Source organism: Elaeis guineensis, chromosome 6 (assembly GCF_000442705.2).
Source record: "Elaeis guineensis isolate ETL-2024a chromosome 6, EG11, whole genome shotgun sequence".
Classification (NCBI taxonomy): Eukaryota; Viridiplantae; Streptophyta; class Magnoliopsida; order Arecales; family Arecaceae; genus Elaeis; species Elaeis guineensis.
The window spans coordinates 9,095,861-9,116,906 of record NC_025998.2 but is presented as its reverse complement, the minus strand read 5'-3'; the positions used below and the strand labels follow the sequence as shown (position 1 = coordinate 9,116,906).

General features: G+C 38.9%; 1 protein-coding gene and 1 non-coding gene across 6 annotated transcripts; one reads left to right on the top strand and one right to left on the bottom strand.

The window, feature by feature from the left end:
* On the top strand, positions 1 to 19,532 carry LOC105047319 (protein ELC-like). 5 transcript variants are annotated; one of them, XM_029265206.2, is made up of 2 exons: positions 1 to 1,463; positions 19,179 to 19,532. In XM_029265206.2, the coding sequence occupies exon 1, from the start codon at positions 140 to 142 to the stop codon at positions 1,406 to 1,408; it is 1,269 nt and encodes a 422-aa protein (XP_029121039.1). In that variant the 5' UTR covers positions 1 to 139; the 3' UTR covers positions 1,409 to 1,463; positions 19,179 to 19,532. The 5 variants fall into 5 exon arrangements, with proteins under 5 accessions (XP_029121039.1, XP_019706938.1, XP_073115169.1 ...); XM_019851379.3 differs by having other exon boundaries at positions 19,076 to 19,213; XM_073259068.1 differs by lacking the exon at positions 19,179 to 19,532 and adding an exon at positions 7,065 to 16,165.
* LOC140859004 (small nucleolar RNA R71) lies at positions 9,466 to 9,571 on the bottom strand. Its single transcript, XR_012142405.1, has one exon. It is a non-coding gene; the product is annotated as a small nucleolar RNA R71 (small nucleolar RNA).
* Positions 19,533 to 21,046: the final 1,514 nt, after the last annotated feature.

The window sequence follows — 21,046 nt, the reverse complement described above, 5'->3', positions numbered from 1 at the left end:
CCCATGCGTCCGTCGGGACCCTACTCATCACCACTCGGTTCTTGCCACAGTCTCTCAAACGCGCCCACGGCACCGCCCATAAGAATAAGACGAACGAGAGAAGAAATCAAGAAAAGCTAAAACACGTCGCTCCTGATCTATGGCTCCTCCGCCGCCGCCTGTGGTCCCGGCGTCGCCGGGCGCCCATTACGCCCAGCAGTTCCTCAGCACCGTCCTCTCCCAGCGCGGGCCGTCGGCGCTGCCGTACATGGAGGACGTGAAGTGGCTGATCCGGCAGCACCTGGTGGCGCTGGCCGAGTCCTTCCCCTCCCTCCACCCGAAGGCCTCCGCGTTCACCCACAACGACGGCCGCACGGTGAACCTCCTCCAGGCGGAGGGCACCATCCCCATCGTGTACCAGGGCGCTGTCTACAATATTCCCGCCGTGATCTGGCTCCTCGAGCCCTACCCCCGCTCCCCACCCGCCGTGTTCCTCACACCGACCCGCGACATGGTTGTCAAGCCGGGCCACCCCCATGTCGACCGCTCCGGCTCCGTCCTCGTCCCCTACCTTCGCTCCTGGGTCTTCCCCTCCTCTAACCTCGTCGACCTCGTCCGCTCCCTCTCCCACCTCTTCGGCCTCGATCCCCCGCTCTACACCCGCCAAAACCCCAATAATCCCACTACCCCTAACCCTAACCCTAACCCTAATCCCTCCTCTTCCCATCATCCCTTCCCCTCCCCATCCCCTTCCCCTTCCCCTCCGTCGTCGTCATCTTCGTCGTTGCCGTCACGGAACTACTCATCTTTGTCGCCCTACAGCGGGCGATTCCCACCCTCGCCGCAGGCGGCGGCGGCGCGGAGGCCGACTGAGGACGCTGCCGAGGTCTACCGCCGCAACGCGATCAACAAGATTGTCGACATGGTGCATGGCGACATGGCGGGTTTACGGAGAGCGCGGGAGGCGGAGATGGAGGGGTTGTTCAGTACCCAGGCGGAGTTGAGGCGGCGGGAGGAGGAGCTTTCCAGGGGGCTGTGGGAGATGTTGGAGGAGAAGGAGGGATTGGAGCAGCTGCTGCAGCTGATTCTGATGAATACGGATGTGTTAGAGGGGTGGGTGAGGGAGAATGAAGGAAGGAGGCGGAGGGTTGGGGATGTCGATGTGGATGATGCGTTTGAGCCTGCGGATGTGCTGTCGAGGCAGATGCTTGAGTGCACAGCGGCGGATTTGGCGGTGGAGGACACTATTTACTCGCTGGACAAGGCAGTGCAAGAGGGGTCGATCCCATTCGATATGTATCTGAAGAGCGTGAGGGCATTGTCGAGGGACCAGTTCTTCCATCGAGCGATGTTGGCCAAGGTGCGGGCCGCACAGGTGCAGGCGCAGGTCACGAGTATGGCAGCCAGGGTGCCGCAGTATGCTTCATAGAGGAAAGTAACTGATGGCATCTACCTGAAGCCTTTCAGACTTCGTTATTGATGAGGTAGGTTGGACATTTTATCTTGTATACATGTTTTTGTGTTTTCAGCTTCGTTCTGTGCGTTATTATCCTGGGCTGCAGTAACTAGCATTGCCGACAAATTGGTTCTTTGAGTAATTCCACTTTCAAGATTGATGCTTTATCCTTGGAGTTGCTGTGATATGTTATAAGGAATCAAATACTGAGTATTAATATTTCATAATGAGTTTTTGGTTAGTTAAAAGGTTTGGCTTTTCTTTTCTTGTCCAGTTGTGATTATGTCCATGAGATTTAGTATGACACTTATTAAAGGCTGATTACTGATTTTATTCATGGCATATTTTTGGGAAAAATGATTAATATCAAACCAGTAATACATGCTAGTTGGTGGAACTGTTGATGAGCTTATAATGGTGTGCTTTGGCATGTGATAATTGCAATCTTATTATTATCAATGCATCCAATGTGCATGGGGTCATTGCAACAAGAGCTACTTTGCAACACACATTATTATTTGTTGGTCTTTAGCCCTAATTAATAAATCATGTGGCTATGAAATCCTGCGCTAGTAAAACAATATCAAATGAATTGTTAACTACCTAAATCTTTGTGGTTTAATGTTGTTCCTTCATCGGGTTCCTTCTCTTGGTTGTTCAATCAAGTGTCATATTTATGGGTCCAACTGTCCAAGGTTTCATTAGCTTGTCACATCATACAAAACCATTCCTCGATTGTATGAGGTTGCACCAATTAAAGCTGCTATTTTAGAGAAATAGAAAAAAAAAAAAAAGCAACTACTAGTATGTGTGGCTTGGAAAAGGAAAGAGGATCATGTGTCTCTTTCATCCAAAACCATGCATGACCTTGCATCTTGGATGGCTCCTATATCATGAAAGAAAGAATTACTCTTTTTTTTTTTTTTTTTTTTCATTTTTCCTACCTCCCATGCATGTTTGCCACACCAAATACATTTGATTCATAAAGCAATCAGTAATTCTTAGCCTTCGAAGGATATCAGTGGTTGTGGTTGGCTTGCTTCAGAAGTATTTGTCATATTTAGTTGATGTATTTGTCAGCAGAAGTTTCTGCAGTGCTGCTGCAGACAGTGTCTTGAAAGGTACTGACTATTAGTGGTGGAATTTGTATATATTCCTAAGTTTGTAGAGAATTCCTAGTATTTTCTTTTAGAAGTTTTTATTACAGCCTGCGCTATGTTGTACATGTCCGGATGCATGTATGTTTCAACAGAGGATAATCTTTTTTGCAATAACTATGCATTAGTTTCTCTCATTCTTTAGGTGTTGGTTTTGATATAAGAAAAGTTCCATCAGTACAATGGTGTTGAATGGAGTGGTTTGGTGGAGAAAATGGAGTTGAATTTTGGATTTCCAGTTTTGAAGAGAAAAAAAGTTTTGTGTAACATAATCCATTTTTTGTAGTTCTCTTGTTGTTTATTGACTGATCCAATTTCATCTCATAATATGACCTGTTGATTAAGGAAGACCTGGGAAGAGCTTTGACATGACAACTACGTAAGAGCAATGCTTAAGAAAAACTTGGAATGACTGTTTCGAACTAGTGGTTGATTAGGTGTTAAATAATTGCATTTTCTTTTCCCATTAAAATCTACTCACTTAGTAAGGTTGAGCTGGAGAACGAAAATGGGAAGGAGGTGATGGGTGATGGTGATTGGTCCTAACATGGATCACTAGAGCTCAAGTATTGGCAAATGGCAACTGAAAAGACAGCAACCCCTTCTCTCCCTTCCTCCCCCCCCCCCCCCTCTCTCTCTCTCTCTCTCGCTATTAGATCTATAGGCTATGACATAGATGATAATGAGATGGAGAAGTGGCAGACAGTTTCTCCTAGTGTCTCCATGGCCACTAGGAACAAAACAAGGTCAAGGGCTCAGACTCTTGGAGGAGGAAGAAAGAGAGAAGAGAGAGTGAGAGAAACAAGGGTGATGGGAGTGATGGCATTGTGCTACTTAGGAATGCTAAGGCTAAGAAAACTAGAGCTTTCCAAATGCAAAATTTTTAAGGAGTTTTTTTGGTCAATCCATTTAGCCATTGGAGAGGTACTTAGTAGCCATAGATGAGGAATATGAATAGCTTTTTCATTTTAGTAGCCAAAGATGAGGAATGTGAATAAACTTTTCATTTTCTTTTGAAATCTTCACTCCCACTTCATAAGAAGGGCTGCCTTGGTTGAAGCCCCTTTCCTTCATTCAAGTGATTGGAAAAATCAAGACATGTGAAATGAGCCAGTGCTTAAGACTATGTGTCTTTAATATCTCACCTACTAGATCTGGATCATTAGGCGGATATCTAGTGATTGGAATTCTCTATTCATAACTAACAGTATATTGATATATCAGAATAATTATACAATTAGATTTTACTTAATAAATAATAGTTAAATTAATATGTTATTTCAACCTTAACTGAGATTAATCTGCACAGATTGGAAAGGTCTTGCCCGATGCAAGCTAGGAACTCAGGCTTAAACTTGGCTCATTTACTAGAAGCAAGCTAGTGTCAAGCCATATTTTGAGCATAATCACAAACAGCTCAGCCATTTGACGACACTCCATTCAAGTGATCCATGAAACTTACGTATGCACAAGGATTTAAGTATGGCATGGTGTATCCATGATGGTCATAGGCTGGCATGATACCTGTTGTACATACAATGTTATGTCTGTCACATGCTGTGGCCCAAATAGAAAAATAAGGTTCCATATCAATCAATATGACCCAATTTATTCAGCTCAAAATGTATGGCAGAAGAACTTTGTATTTTTCCCTTCATTTGCGGTTTTGTCCATTTCAAAGCAATCATGTGTCCCAAACCAGTAACATTGTTCAAGCTTGATGACATGATATCATGTCTGGAAGATGGTCTCATGGGGATCATTAAGTTGCATCTTTCTCTGGTCACTCTGATTCAATGGAGTCAGCTTCCATCATCTCTACTACTTTCATTGGCTAAAAAACACACTGTAATAGCCTTTTAAAATCTAAACTTGCATTATGCAAGATAAAACCAAATGTATGTCTCCAGATGCAGGTGTCGAATAGAGTTCGGGATCGGATGCCTATGCCTCTATGTGCACCCTATCCACTGCAAATGGATTTCTGGACATATCGGAGGCGCAACAAAGAAGAGGTTCCAAGAACCTTGAGAAGTGCCCAAGCATATAACAACTATTGTAGTTATTTAAGGATCAAAACCTAGTAAAGCTAAATCTCTAGGAAAGCCCTAAACCAAAGCTAGTGGAAGTGAAGATTTGAGATAGAAATTGCATGGTGGAACCTAGAAAGTACAAGGACTAAGCACATATATCTAATTCAAATAATTCTAGCTAATGCCACTGGTTTATGGCAAAAGAATGACATGTTTATCTACTTGTTGAAAGTTGAAAGTTGAAACCATACTGAGATAGGGACCTTGTCCTTATAGTTCTTAGAACAAAAGCCTTGAGAGTAGAGAGCTAATGAAGAAATCAAGGATTGAAGTTTGGCTTAGATAGATCAGTTTCTCCTTGAAATGCTTAGAAATTAACCAGAATTTTTGGTTTTGACCAGTTCCGGCCAAACTTGAAGATACATGTTATTTCATTCATAATATCAATATTTAATATATTTTGAGGTCATTTCTTCATTACTGTAAGTAAATTTTGACTACCTAATGACAAGTTAAGGGTATCTTTTCTTATGTCCATTAAAAGTTAGAATGCTTAGAGATGGTACATCTGAGCCACAGGAGACAAGTACTTTGTTAACATTAACCATAATTTTTTGGATTTTTTTCAAAAAATTAAATGCATTTGGTTGTTTGTCTCTAAGAAATTTCAAGAAAAGTTTTTTTTTTTTTCCCAGATATGAAATCTTTTGGTTGGTTCCTTAAAATAATTGTTGAAGAGAAACTGCAGGGCTCACCACAAGATAATAAGTTTGAATTTGCTAGATCTTAAATATTCAATATATTTTGATGAGATATATCCAGTCATAGTCTTTTTAATACTCTCTACATTGTAAGTTATGTGTCAGTACTTGATATGTCAAATGGTAGAAATTATTATTTCAAATTTCAAATTGATACATGGTTCTATGTTAGTTTATTTTACTATTATAATGTTTACATTATTAGCTGTTCAAGAATTAGATTCTTATCAAATTATAATTTTTAACACTTTATTGGTTCTCCAGATTTTTGTAATTGACCATAGTTTCAGGCTTTTAGCATAGAAAATAAAAAGAAAGCATAAACTTGATGATTACAAACAATAGATTGTTCTTCAATACTATGGAGTGTATGTTTCATTGGCTTTTTTTCAAGTTTCTCTTATTTTTTCCTTTTTTATCACTTTTTCATTTTTACCCCAGCAGCAACTTTAAAACTTAAGTTGAACCACCAAAACAACTTAGAAACTGTGGGAAACAAAACTTGGCAAGGCTGACCAACACCAAACTGAATCTTCGAACCTTGGAAGGAATTCAGTAACTTATGTTGTTATTTTACCAGTTGATTTGGTAATGGAATTGTGTTAAAGTAATATGAGATGCATACCTCTTCTTTTGTGTTTGATATGAGGCCTACGCTTTGCTGGATGAAAATTCAGGTCTTATGGATTAAATCCAAAGCAGGTGGAGGTCTTTTGTGCCCAAGGTGAGCTTTTAAAACTGCCATGTTGCACTCATATGTTGATTTGAGAAGAGAGACTGAAAGAGTTTGACGCACTTGGATGATGTTTCTGGATTTATGCCATAGTTACTTGAGCATGTGAGAATGCTGGCGAGAACAAGTCAGCATCAACGTGGTGTTTCGGAATCTGTAGATGTGCATTGGTTATGTACTTCTCTAACTGATTACAGGTTCTAGCATGTCAGAAGTTAAAGAATCTGTCTTGATAGATATCTTTGTTTTTAGGCCATTGAATTTTGTTTCCAGTTGTGTGATATGAACTTATTCATCACGGTTCCTTGGACCGTGGAGTATCATGTGGAAAATATGGTGCTTCTAGGTAGCATCTTGATGTAATTTGGTAGCAGCAAATGCAATCACTGGAAATAATGGTCCACATGTAATCAAATAATCAGGGAAATTGACAATGTTTAGAGGAAAATCCAAACGAGATGTTTACTGCTTTGTCATTGTTAAATGACTAATTGAAAATTTGTGAATTAGGAAATATCAAATGCTTGGTGATGAATTACATGTTTGTAAAGTGATGTATAAAATTGCAACAGCACATCAAGCTTTATGGAGATAGCCACAAGAAGAATAATATACGTGAAAACTATCTTTGAATATCTATCACATTTGCTTCATGTAGTTGTCATTTCCTTGGTGAGGATAAAGAATCTGCATATGGTTTTTTATATTGATGAGGATAATGCATTTATAAAGGATCCCATATAATTATTTGGTGGAAGTTAAGGAGAAGTTATCTTTGACACCATCAAAGTTCAAGGATTAATAGGGTTAGTTGTGGTATGATTATGGACTCAATGTTGCTTGTGGGCCTATGATAAACACTTAATTTAAGTCATTTAAAGCAGAAAATCATATTTAATTTATTTTATTTATTAAGAATTTGATGCTTCTTTTTATGTTTTACAGGAAAGATGATCGTTGATACAAAGAGTCTGATTCATAGATCAAAAAGACTCAAGTTTGAAGAAAATTGGACTTAAAATAAAATTAAAATAAAAGAAAGATGCATACGGTATTATAGAAAATGAAGATACTATGCAAGGAATCCAAAAGGATATAGACGTCATTGTGACGAAACAAAAGTTTCTTTTTGGAATAAAAAAAAGAGTGTTCACGCGGCAGTGTTCACGCGGCGCGCGTGGGCGCGAGCGCAGGGGCGGGCGCGGGGCAGACGCGAGGCGAGCGCGGCACGGCAGGCAAGCGGGCGCGCGGGGTTCGTGGGGACAGACGAACAGATGGAAGAAAATATATATTTGGAAATGCTTCAAGAGAAAAAAATTATATTTTCTTTATCTGCTTGTGATCTTTCCATCTCATCCATCTATTTTTTAGTTATTAGTATTTTTTTTAGTCCCACATCAGAAAACCATGTAAAACTCCTCCCTCCTAACACCTATAAAAAGGCTTTTGTACTCCCATTGGAGGGGGGTCCAGAAATTCTTCTAGAGCCTTGCATAGAGGAATAGAAAGGGATTACTTCATGAGCAGCTAGGCTGACAGTCTCGGGAGTGGAGAAGAAATTTTGTAACGACACAGAGATGGTTTATTGTTCTAAACTTTCTTGTATTTCTTTATATGCAATAAAAATTATGCTTTTTATTTAAATCGTCATGAGTTCTTTATTTGCTCTCTTTCATATGCTTTTATTTATGCTTTCCTGTTAGATTAATATTAGGAACAACTTTTACTTTTCGGAGACGTGCCGTGATCTACGGATACGGGGCGTGCCGAGGAAAGAAGAGTTGTTTACTTAGTACTTTCCGGAGACACGCCGTGATCTACGGGTACGGGGTGTGCCGAGGAAAGATAGATATTTTTCTTAAGATTAATCGTATCTATTTAATTAAAAAAAAGAGATACAACTCTGCTAGTGCAAATTAATTCAAAACTCCCGAGCTCTTTATTTTCTAATTACATCAATTTTAAGATAATTTATTTTCTAAATCAAAACAACGCTTCTTTCTTTTATTTTGCAATCTCAACTTAGCCCAAGGTCCCTGAGGATACGATCTCGACTCATCCTATCTACGTAGTGAGTAGAGTTATTTTTGGTGCTATCAACGACTACGCATCAAATTTTGGCATCGTTGCCGGGATCTTGGCACGGTTGAATTAAAAAAAAAAGCCACTGACATTTCATAACACTTAACTAAAATAGCGTAATCTCAAATATAAAAATTTCTAACTTGATTGGACACCTTGTTTCTTTGCATCTCATCTCCATAATTAATCTTAAGGGTAATAACCCATTAATCAGATAAGGTGGGGATTTGATCACCCTTCCTTAGCCCAAAATCATAACCTTCATTCTGCATTAAACCAAGCTTTAATTTTAAAATCAACTAGACGTCAGCCCTAGGAATTTCGAGCTCAATAGGATAAGAAAGCTCTAGAGTTGAACCGAGTGCGGATTGGTTAATTGCTCGGTGTCTAAGGCAAGTGGTTAAAGAAAGTGGTTTTCAATTGGTTCTGTTGACTGACCTGGCCAACTCAGTTGGTGTCTAAGGAAAGTAACTAGCAGGGAATCTCCCACATCTTACGCTTACCTGGCCGAGTCAGTCAGTCTTAAGTTTGGAGTGCTCAAAGACGGTCTTGGAAGTTAGGAGCTGTCTAGATCTAAGTTAATCTTAGGATAGAGAGTCTATGCTTATTTAAGTTGATTGCAATTAACATCTAAACATTAACTAATTTCTCCCTTTTCATAGATTTAAGATTCTTAGGTTCTTCTCTTTAGATTTTCTTCATTCTTTTCTCACTTTATTATAAATATATATATATATATTATAAAAACTAAAATTTTCTGTGTTTGCTCTAAAGTATAATTGTAAGGTGTATGCTTGGCCGTAGATCGTTACGACCAGAAATCCAACCTTCTAATCCAGAAATAGAAAGAATCTTTAGAGCCAACAGACGTAAAAATATGGACCGAAATCAGGAGAATGATTCATCCAGGCAATTGAAGGAGTACTTTACTCCTTCCACATATACCTACTCTCCTTGTATTCAAGTGCCCCCTGTGGAGGTCACTCAATATGAAATTAAGTCCAGTATAATTCAAATGTTACCTTCATTTTATGGACTTAGTAATGAGGACCCTTATAAACATCTTGAAGAATTTCTTGAGATATGCTCAACTGTCAAAATTCACAACTTCTCCGATGATGCTCTTAGGTTAAAATTATTTCCTTTCTCACTTAAGGACAAAGTCAAATACTGGCTACATACTTTGGATTCCATGACTATATCAATCTGGGACCAGCTGCAAGGAGAGTTTCTCAAGAAATATTTTCCCATAAGAAAAACTAATCAAATAAGAAAAGTCATAACTAGTTTTTCCCAATTAGATGGAGAAATGTTTCATGAAACATGGGAGAGATTAAAGGACCTTATTAGAAAATGTTCCCACCATGCTGTACCCAAGTGGCAGTTAATCCAATATTTTTATGATGGGCTATCTGAAAGACATCGATAAATGGTCAATGCATCATACGGTGGGACATTCATGCTGAAAAGTGAGGATGAGGCATTGCAACTGTTTGAATTTTTAAGTGAAAATTCATTATATCATATGTCTGCCTCTATTAGAGATAAACTCATGTTAAACCCAAAGAGAGGTGGAATATATGAAGTAGGAAATGCCATAGATATCCATCATAAGGTAGATGAACTGTCCCAAAAATTAGATCGTCTTCTAAATACTGGACAATCCCCGATTCCACCTAACCCAATCCAAGAAGTTTGTGCATTGTGTGCAAGTCCGAACCATTTTTTTAGTGAATGCCCAGCCGCACCTCAATTTTCTGAGTTTGTGCACGAGCAGGTTCAGCAGCTCAAGTCCAACAAGCTCGCAGACCAGGAAACGATCCATATTCGAACACTTATAACCCCGGCTGGAGAAACCATCCAAATTTCTCCTGGAGACCACAACCAGTGGTTGGTCCTGCCACACCTCGACCTCAATATCAGGACCCAACATATAGGCATGGACCATATCATCAATTTCAAAATGTTCCTCAACCGTCTACTACTGGTCACAGTTCAGCTTTTGAGGAAAAAGTTCTGAAAGCACTAGAACGATTAGAAGTCAACACTCAGACCCTTAACTCCCACACACAATCCATTGCTAAGCTAGAGACCCAAATAGATCAACTAGCGACTGCATTCAGTAGGAGGGAAGGAAAAAAATTACCTAGCCAACCCGAGAGCAACCCAAGAGGGCAATTTGTGATTGAGAGCTCTAATACCCCAGAAGTTTTTTCTGAAAATGCCAAATCAATCATGACTCTGAGAAGTGGGAAGGTCATTGAACATACTAGTAAAACCAATGAGACCGACCCTAAACCTCTAACCGAAGCCAAATCACCCAAGAACAAGGAGGACCTGAAAATAGAGAAGGAACCAACTGCATCGGAATCATCTTACTTGCCTAAAGTCTCATTTTCGGATGCCCTGAAAGTCCCTATTCCTGCAGATAAGAAGGGAGGAAAACTCGATGAGATGTTGGAATTGTTTAAGCAAGTCCAAATTAATTTTCTCCTTCTAGACGCAATCAAACAGGTCCCTGTTTATGTCAAATTTTTGAAGGATTGGTGCATCCAAAAACGTAAATCTAGATCACAAATCTCAAAGAAAGTACGTCTCACTGAACAGGCTAGTTCTGTCTTCCAGCATGCCACTCCTCCAAAGCTTAAGGACCCAGGAGCCTCCATCATTTTCGGTGTTATAGGAGATTATCACATTGAAAAAGCTCTTCTGGATTTAGGGGCAAGTGTGAATCTTTTACCTAGTTCGGTGTATGAACTTTTTGAATTTGGAGAACTGAAACTCACATCAGTCACACTGCAATTAGCCGACAGATCAATTAAGGATCCATGTGGAATGTTTGAGGATGTCTTGGTCAAGGTAGATGAATTTTACTTTCCAGTTGATTTTTTGGTTCTCGACATAGAACTAAGTGGCAACCCCAGACAAATTTCCATTATCTTAGGACGACCCTTCCTAGCTACGGCAAATGCATGCAATAATTGTAGGACAGGAGTCATGGACGTATTGTTTAGGAATAAGAAACTGAGACTGAATGTGTTTGGTGCTTCCCAAGGACCATCAATGTATAGTTGCTTCGAAGTAGATACATTAGAAGATATTATAGAAGATGCAACACCCACAATTCTAGCATCAGACCCCTTAGATACTTGCTTGGCTCACTTTGGAGTGTATGACTTTGAGGATTATATGAAAGAAGTTAACATCTTGTTGGATACACCACACGATAAAACCACTCCTCCATGGACAATCAAGTACGAGCCATTGCCCACATTAGCCAGTACACCAATAGTCCCATCTTTAGAATCACCACCTACGTTAGAATTGAAACTCCTTCCTGCTACGCTCAAGTATGTATTTCTAGGACTCAATGACACCCTCCCGGCAATCATTGCATCAGACTTGACCCCTAATCAGGAAACACAATTGGTTGGTATTCTGAAGGAACACAAAGAGGCTATCGATTGGTCCATTGCCGATTTAAAAAGAATTGACCCCTCCATTTGCATGCACCATATTCATTTTGAGGCAAATGCCAAACCCTATCGAGATATGCAAAGGAGATTGAACCCAAACATGCGTGAAGTAGTAAAGAAAGAGGTGGTAAAGTAGTTAGATGCTGGAATCATCTACCCCATATCCGATAGTAAATGGGTCAGTCCCACTCAAGTAGTACATAAGAAATCAGGTATTACTGTGGTTGAGAACGAAGAAGGTGAACTGCTTCCCACTCGCATATCATCTGGATGGTGAGTATGCATAGATTATAGAAAACTAAATGTCGTTACTAGGAAGGATCATTTTCCATTGCCCTTCATCGACCAAATCTTAGAACGGTTAGCAGGACAAAGTTTCTTCTGTTTTCTTGATGGTTATTCAGGGTACAATAAAGTACCTGTATTTCCGGATGACCAAGAAAAGACTACCTTCACCAGTCCCTATGGCACCTTCGCCTTTCGACGTATGCCATTCGGGTTCTGCAATGCACCCGCTACATTTCAACGGTGCATACTGGCCATTTTTTCGGATATGGTGGACAAATATCTTGAAATTTTTATAGATGATTTTTCTGTGTTTGGAACCACCTTTGAGGATTATCTCCATAATCTTTCCAAAGTTCTTAAACGGTGTATGGAGACAAATCTTGTCCTAAGTTGGGAAAAGAGCTATTTCATGGTGCGGAAAGGAATTGTATTAGGACATATTATTTCTGAAAGAGGGATCGAGGTAGATAAAGCCAAAGTTGAGGTCATTTCAAAACTACCACCCCCTACTTCGGTCCGACAAATACGATTCTTCTTAGGTCATGCCGGATTTTATAGACACTTCATCAAAGACTTTAGCAAGATTTCAAGACCCTTGTGCAATCTGTTGGCCAAGGATACATCATTTGTCTTTGACGAAGACTGTTTGAAAGCGTTCAACACATTACGAACAGCCCTGACAACAGCACCTATAATAAAACCCCCTGACTGGTCCATTTCATTTGAAATTATGTGTGATGCCTCTGACTTTGCAATAGGTGCCGTCTTAGGCCAAAAAATTAATAAGGAGCCACATGTGATCTATTATGCTAGCAAGACTCTTTCCGATGCCCAATTAAACTACACTACAACAGAAAAAGAGCTACTAGCAGTAGTGTTCGCCTTTGAAAAATTTTGCTCATATCTGTTAGGGTTTAAGGTTCTAGTTTACTCTGATCATGCGGCTCTGAAACATCTCCTCTCAAAGAAAGATACTAAACCGCGTTTGATCAGATGGATCCTTCTTTTACAAGAATTTGATCTGAAAATCCGAGATAAGAAGGGTTCTGAGAATGTGGTAGCTGATCACATCTCCAGGATCTTAGTTGAACACACGATAGGCATAGATGAGGTCAAAGAGAAATTTTCTGACGAACAACTTTTCGCAATCTCCTTTAGCCGTCCTCCATGGTTTGCCCATATTGTCAATTACTTGTCAACAGGACAAGTACCTTCTCACTGGATAAAACAAGAAAAGGATCGATTTTTCTCATAAATTAAACATTATTTCTGGGAAGAACCTGAACTATTCAAATACTGTCATGACCAAGTTATTCGCCGTTGTGTCCCCGAGAGTGAATTCCAAAGCATTCTCACTTTTTACCATTCTTCGGCATGTGGGGGACATTTTAGTAGAAGAAAAACTACAACAAAAGTGCTGCAGAGTGGGTTTTATTGGCCAACGCTTTTCAAGGATGCACATGAATTTGGCCGAAGTTGTCTGCAATGTCAGCGAACAGGAAATTTATCCAAAAAGGATATGATGCCGCTGACCCCCATTTTAGTAGTAGAAATCTTTGATGTTTGGGGGATTGATTTCATGGGACTTTTTCCAGCCTCATTTGGATTCGAATATATTCTGGTGACAGTTGATTACGTGTCAAAATGGGTGGAGGCAATAGCTACACGGACTAATGATAATAAAATTGTAACTAGTTTTATCCAACGAAACATCATTCGTCGATTTGGCTTCCCAAGGGTGATCATTAGTGATGGGGGGACTCATTTTACGAATAAACATTTTGAAGCACTTATAAAAAAATATAATATTATACACAAAGTGGTCACACCGTATCACCCCCAAACTAATGGTCAGATAGAGGTGTCAAATAGGGAGATTAAACATATCCTAGAAAAGACGGTTAGGCCCGATAGAAAAGATTAGTCTCTTCGCTTAGATGATGCATTATGGGCTTACCATACAGCTTTTAAAACCCCTATTGGTATGTCACCCTATCGACTAGTTTATGGCAAAGCTTGCCATCTGCCGGTTGAATTAGAACATCGTGCACTCTGAGCCATACGAATGTTTAATTTTAACATGAAGAATACAGGTTCTAATCGAAGGTTGCAAATCAATGAACTGGAAGAACTTCGCAACGATGCATACGAGAGTTCACGAATTTACAAGGCTCGAACCAAAGTATTTCATGACAAATATATCTTTAGAAAATTGTTTGAGCTAAATCAAAAGGTATGGCTTTTCAATTTCAGGTTACGCCTTTTTCCCGGTAAACTTCGATCCCGATGGGATGGACCTTTCATTGTCACACAAATATTCTCACATGGAGCAATTGAAATTCATGACCCCCGGAATGGCAATACATTTAAAGTAAACGGCCAACGTCTGAAGCCATATGTAGATGAAATTGCACATAAAGAACGAATCGACACCATCTACCTGTGTGATCCACTTTATAATAAATAATAAACTTGACGTCTGGCTGAAGACGTAAAACTTAGCGCTTGTTGGAAGGCAACCCAATGATTTCATATTTTTTTACTGTACTGCAGCTGCAGGAATTTAGAACAAGAACCTATTAATCAATGAAGCTATCTTCAACTTCCAAAGCAAAATTATCCCAGGTGCACTCTCTCCTTTTATTTTCTTTGCTTTCCTACTCCATTGAGGACAATGTAGATTAAGTTGGGGGGGGAAGGAAATGAAAATTAATCAAATCCTCGAGTATGATCAGAAATAATTAGTTTTGTGTATCCGAATTTTATTTTGATTAAGAGTCAATTAGGCATCCTAATAAATGAATGATTAACGGTCAAGATAATTTTAGAGATACTGAGGAATAAATTATTAAGAAAATCCAATGAATGGTAGGGTTTAGACTAGACCAAATTTTAGGAGTGATTCTACAACCCTCTTCTTACTGATCTCAATAAAGAATCTGCTTCATGAGAGATTGGGTGGAAAGGTCGAGGTATGCAAAAATTCTCCTTAAAATATGCTTTTTATTTTAAAAAAATATATATATATTGGTTTCCTACTGAGTAACTGGGCCCCTTCGCTTAAGTAAGTATTGTAGTTCGCATAAAAAGGTGGGCAATGTTAAAATAAAAAAAAATGGATAATAAGGGGACTAAATTGCAAGAAGATAATAAATTCCTCTCACATTAAATTAGAGGATTTAAAGAGTAAAGTGGGGAGTTGGTGAAAGAAAAGCTCTTGAAATTTCTTTAGTTAATACTCTGCCACTAGTTGGGTCAAATTGATAATCCAATGAAGTATCTCTTTAATGGTCTGACCAGGTATCATCTACCTTTTGGGATGCCTAACCTAATTTTTGATTTAAGATCGAATCGGTACACAATGCTGATATATCTATTTTACTCGAGGACGAGCAAAATTCAAGTTGGAAGGTGTGATAAACACTTAATTTAAGTCATTTAAAGCAGAAAATCATATTTAATTTATTTTATTTATTAAGAATTTGATGCTTCTTTTTATGTTTTACAGGAAAGATGATCGCCGATACAAAGAGTCTGATTCATAGATCAAAAAGACTCAAGTTTGAAGAAAATTGGACTTAAAATAAAATTAAAATAAAAGAAGGATGCATACGGTATTATAGAAAATGAAAATACTATGCAAGGAATCCAAAAGGATATAGACGTCATTGTGAAGAAACAAAAGTTTTTTTTGGAATAAAAAAAAGAGTGTTCACGCGGCAGTGTTCACGCGGCGCGCGTGGGCACGAGCGCGGGCGCAGGGCGGACGCGAGGCGGGCGCGGCACGGCAGGCAAGCGGGCGCGCGGGGTTCGTGGGGACAGACGAACAGATGGAAGGAAATATATATTTGGAAATGCTTCAAGAGGAAAAATTTATATTTTCTTTATCTGCTTGTGATCTTTCCATCTCATCCATCCATTTTTTAGTCATTAGTATTTTCTTTAGTCCCACATCGAAAAATCATGTAAAACTCCTCCCTCCTTACACCTATAAAAAGACTTTTGTACTCTCATTGGAGGGGGGTCCAGAAATTCTTCTAGAGCCTTGCATAGAGGAATAGAAAGGGACTACTTCATAAGCAGCTAGGCTGACAGTCTCGGGAGTGGAGAAGAAATTTTGTAACGACACAGAGATGGTTTATTGTTCTAAACTTTCTTGTATTTCTTTATATGCAATAAAGATTATGCTTTTTATTTAAATCGTCATGAGTTCTTTATTTGTTCTCTTTCGTATGCTTTTATTTATGCTTTCCTGTTAGATTAATATTAGGAACAACTTTTACTTTCCGGAGACGCGCCGTGATCTACGGATACGGGGCGTGCCGAGGAAAGAAGAATTGTTTACCTAGTACTTTTCGGAGATACGCCGTGATCTATGGGTACGGGGTGTGTCGAGAAAAGATAGATATTTTTCTTAAGATTAATCGCATCTATTTAATTAAAAAAAAGAGATACAACTTTGCTAGTGCAAATTAATTCAAAACTCCCGAGCTCTTTATTTTCTGATTATAATTTTAAGATAATTTATTTTTTAAATCAAAACAACGCTTCTTTCTTTTATTTTGCAATCTCAACTTAGTCCAAGGTCCCTGAGGATACGATCTCGACTCATCCTACCTACGTAGTGAGTAGAGTTATTTTTGGTGCTATCAACGACTACGCATCAGCCTACATGAAGGATTTACTTGAGTCCTCTCTGATTTCGATTGTCTTTTGATGTGGTGATAATCTAGATATGCAATGTTTGCAGATCAGAAGATTAAATGGATGATTGCTATTATGAATTTATGGTGGGAAATGAGGGAGGATATGGGCCTAATATAGCAATCATGAATTTATGGTAGGAAACAAGGGAGGATATGGGTCTTAATGGTAGTCATATGAAAGCAAGGGTTTAAAAATGTGATATTAGTCCTTTGTGTGGAGTCACTCAGTACCTGTTATAAAAGAGAATAGGGGACATGCTAAGAGTTGAAATAGTGATCAGTAAATTCATTTCTTGATGGAGGTGCCACTGTATTGTAGCAGCACTTCAAGGAAATATATAAATTTTTCCTTGGGAAAAATACAATGGCGACACCACCGGGTTCGAACCCTGCACCTCACCCACTTGTGGGGTGGCAACCAGCTGGGCTAAGCCTGGTTGGCAGTGGAATATTTAAGATGAGTACGATGAGCGCACTATTGGGTTGGATGTTGTCAAATTCAGGATGGATGAATTTGTAAGGAGTGTTGAAGGTGGATTGCACCAAAAGAGGATTAATTTATGAAAACTCTATGAGGATCATAACTCATGGGTAACTAAGGTTGACAGATGCCTTGATATAGATGGGCCTTGTATATATGTGGATGGTTGAGAATGAGAAGCCAAGCTGAACTGAATCTAAATAGAATTAAAACCTTGATTAGGAAGAGATGACTTGCCTTGATAATGGACCTAGACCTTGTTTGGAGAAATTAGAAAATCCCAAATGTACAAACCATACTTAAAGTTGTTGTTGAACACTTACTCAGCAATGGCATTAAGCTTTAAAGAAATCGAGGTCGTAGCCCAGAATCATGCAATATCTTTCTTCCTCATGTAAAATTACCAATATCTTTTCTATGCTATCTAAAGCTTTTTACTAAATAATGAATTTGTTTCTTTGAGAAATATAACAAACACCATTTTGAGTACATGAATCACAAGGTCAAATGCCTGATCAAAGTCAATATCAAATCAAGGGACCTACAGCATCCCACCATCATACTTGAGAAACATTGCTTGGGCTACTTGCCTGACAGCTATTTGTCCATGTTGTATTAAGGTGTATAACTGGATGTTATCTCTTCATGTTGTCCTCATTTTATCTTCAATAATATCTTATGCTTTAGAATTTGTATAGCTTTGACCCAGATCATTTCTTGTTTTTCTGCCTCACTTTGATCCCTTGCCAATGCAGCCCATTTTAGGACCATTAGTAAGAAGAAATATTAAAGGAAATAAAGAAGAATAGAACCGAAAAATGGAAATGAAGAAGTGAAAGTTTCAGACATGGCTAAGAGGTGGGATATTTGAAATCCATCACCAATTATTATTCAGATGTAAAAAAATTTGTTGACATGCATCATGTCTCACACTTAACCTATCTTAATTTGGATTCAACTCTGGTCCTTACATGGACACTAAACAAAGCCTGATCGGATCACAATATTTAGATATTCTTAATGATGTTAAATGCAAGGAAGGCTCCTGGCTTTCTCCAATGTGAGACCCTTTTCAATTTTCTGACAATAGTTACTGGTTATCCAGACAATTCTAAAATATGTATTGTTCATCCATATAATGTGGCTTTTCCTTATTTTGTGCTTATCCCTTTCACACTTGCACCTTGTCAGAAATTTACAGTAACCTCATCTAGTTGAGCCAATATTCTTCACAGATTTGGTCATTAAGACAACCATATGTCTTAAATGCCCCACTAAGATGATGCAATTTGTAATTTAGTGCGAGTAGAGAGGATTTGACGTGGCTGCACCTGTGGATACACTGGTACCTGCATTAAACAAAATACCAGGTTTATTTATTTATTTATAAATATGAGGGATATGGGGACCTAGGTTGGTAATTTTTGGCCTTTTGGTGGTTTAGAATGGTTTTGGAGATCTGCTATCAAATTTTTTTGTGATTCTAAAGTTCAGATTTGAAGAATCTTGTTTAAGAAAATATATTTGAAATTTAAGAGATAGCGTCCTTGAGCACTTCTATCAACTATATTCTGCTTTGGAAATGTTATTTGCTGACTATTTTGATTAATCAGTGATTAAAGCTTGGGGCTAATTCTTCAGAAATTCTTGATTATTTCATGGGACAAGTTCAGTCTGAAGCACAAGACTCAGTGAATAGAGGTTATATATGATGCTTTATTGGCAAATCCCGGAGAGCTAAAAATTCTCAAATGAATAACTAATTATCATAGGCAAGGATCAGAAGCATGCCTAATTTCTACAATTCATCATGTTCATGAAGCTTCTTTTTGCATGCCAAAGTGTTTTTTTGTTTCTATATTACTAATTCCCATTGCTGCAGGATGCTAATATGGCAATGCCTGATGTGATAGTATGTCACAGGAACATGTCACCAACATGCTTGCTCTTGAAAATCTGTTTGGATTTTCTTATACTACCAACTCCCAATGACCAATGCAACTATGGCCTTGTGAAATTTATCTAGGGAACTGATTTGATCGTTTTGCACCACAGAAGGAGAGCATGTGGGAAGTGCTTGGGAGATGAAGTAGAGACTTCAGAGAAATGTTTAGCTTCATCATCATCATCATCATTTACTTACAACAGGAGCAGCAGCTGTGTTTCATACTGCCATATACATGGGAGATCAACATCATCATCATCATCACTATTATTATTGTTTATTTAATGCAGGAGCAGCATCTATGTTTCATGCTGGTGTTATGTTATTCATGATAGCAATTGAAATACCTAGTTTCCTGTTTCCTCTTGGTAATGTAAATATTTCATGCAAGAAGGTTGTGCAAATTTGCTAGTTTATCTGCTGTTACAGGTAAAAGGTTGTCTGTATTATTTGGTTCCAGTGGTAGGTCGTTTCTTGTCTCATGCAGACAACTACAATTTTAAGAGTGACGGGGGACGGTTGTTCTGTGCACACGAATAGTTCCATGCCACCAGCGGAACAATGTGAATTTTGCAGGAATTTATCTGATACTTGCAAGATGGTTGCATGTAGTGAGTTACAGGCCAGCATCAGATGGCTTAGAGAACTTTCCATGTGCTTTAATTGGCACGAGAAAGCATTTGCTGTTTTACATTACCAAGGAACCAAGCACGCAGGATTTATGCGATGGTGGTTGCATAAAAAGTTACAAGCTATCATGAGGCGGCTTGGAGAACTTTCTACGTGCATTAATTGGCACCAGACCGGAAAAATACGGATCGTGCCAAAGATGACAAATTAATTTGATTTTTTTTATTATAAAAAAAGATGAAATAATTATAATAAATTTAAAATAAAAATTAATTCTCAACGATAAAGTGTGTTATGTGTTTATGTAGTTATTGATCAAAAAGAATTTTTTATAGTTTAGATGCTGATTACTTTTCAGAAATGAGAGATGATGGAATACATCATTGTGGTAGCCCAAGCTCAAACGGCAGATTCACCTACCTCAGCTTTCGCTTTTTATATGGGAGCAATATTTTTCTGTTTTACATTATCAAGGAGGCAACCCGGTTGGAAGCATTTTTTATTTTTCATGATAGCAATCATATAATGACCAGGGCTCCGTGAGGGCGTGAGATTCCTCTTTTTGATTTGCTCCGGAATAACTGCTGGATGCGTGCAAAAAACTTCTGATAGTTATATAACCATGTCCGCGGGCCCATTCCCAGAGCATTTCAATCTAATGCCGCTGACCCAACGGTGCGAGCATCCTGAACGAAAACCGGCTTTTGGAGCATTAATTTTTTTCTTTTCTTAGAAAGCGCTTTGCTCTGATCCCACTGTAACCCTAGCTAATACTATGCATTCTGAATCAAGACCAGCTTTAGGAGAAGAGCATCAATTTCATCCAGGGTGTGGAGAGGAACATTGGGGATCATTGTGGTTTTATTAGACCATACATTGGTGCACCTGAGCAAAGCAGCAAATAGTGCCCCCTTCTGATGGGGCATCCCCCCTACCCCACACAAGTCCGGAGCCGTTTCAGGTACAATTTTTTGATCCCAAGACTTGTGGATTCGGACTTAAGCGACCGGACGTATCAGACGAAGATGATTCGGATGATATTGTTTGTTTAACTAACACCAGGAGGAGCTGACAATCCTTAGATCAACGAGCAAGCTAAAAAAAGTTGCTGTCGCAGCAAATGTGCAAGCTACCGCATCTTGACATTAGAATAGCGATACATACAAGCAAAAGCATCCGATTACATTTATCTGGCACCCTACCTGCAAAATTTCAATTCATATCTCCAAAAACACAACACAAACGTTTAGCATGCTTCATCCTTGGAGTACCAAAAACATGAAGGAATTATCATTCATCATCAAGATACTGACAGGCAT

Coding starts and splice junctions, on each gene's coding strand:
- LOC105047319 (XM_029265206.2), top strand. CDS start 140: ATGGCTCCTCCGCCGCCGCCTGTGGTCCCGGCGTCGCCGGGCGCCCAT.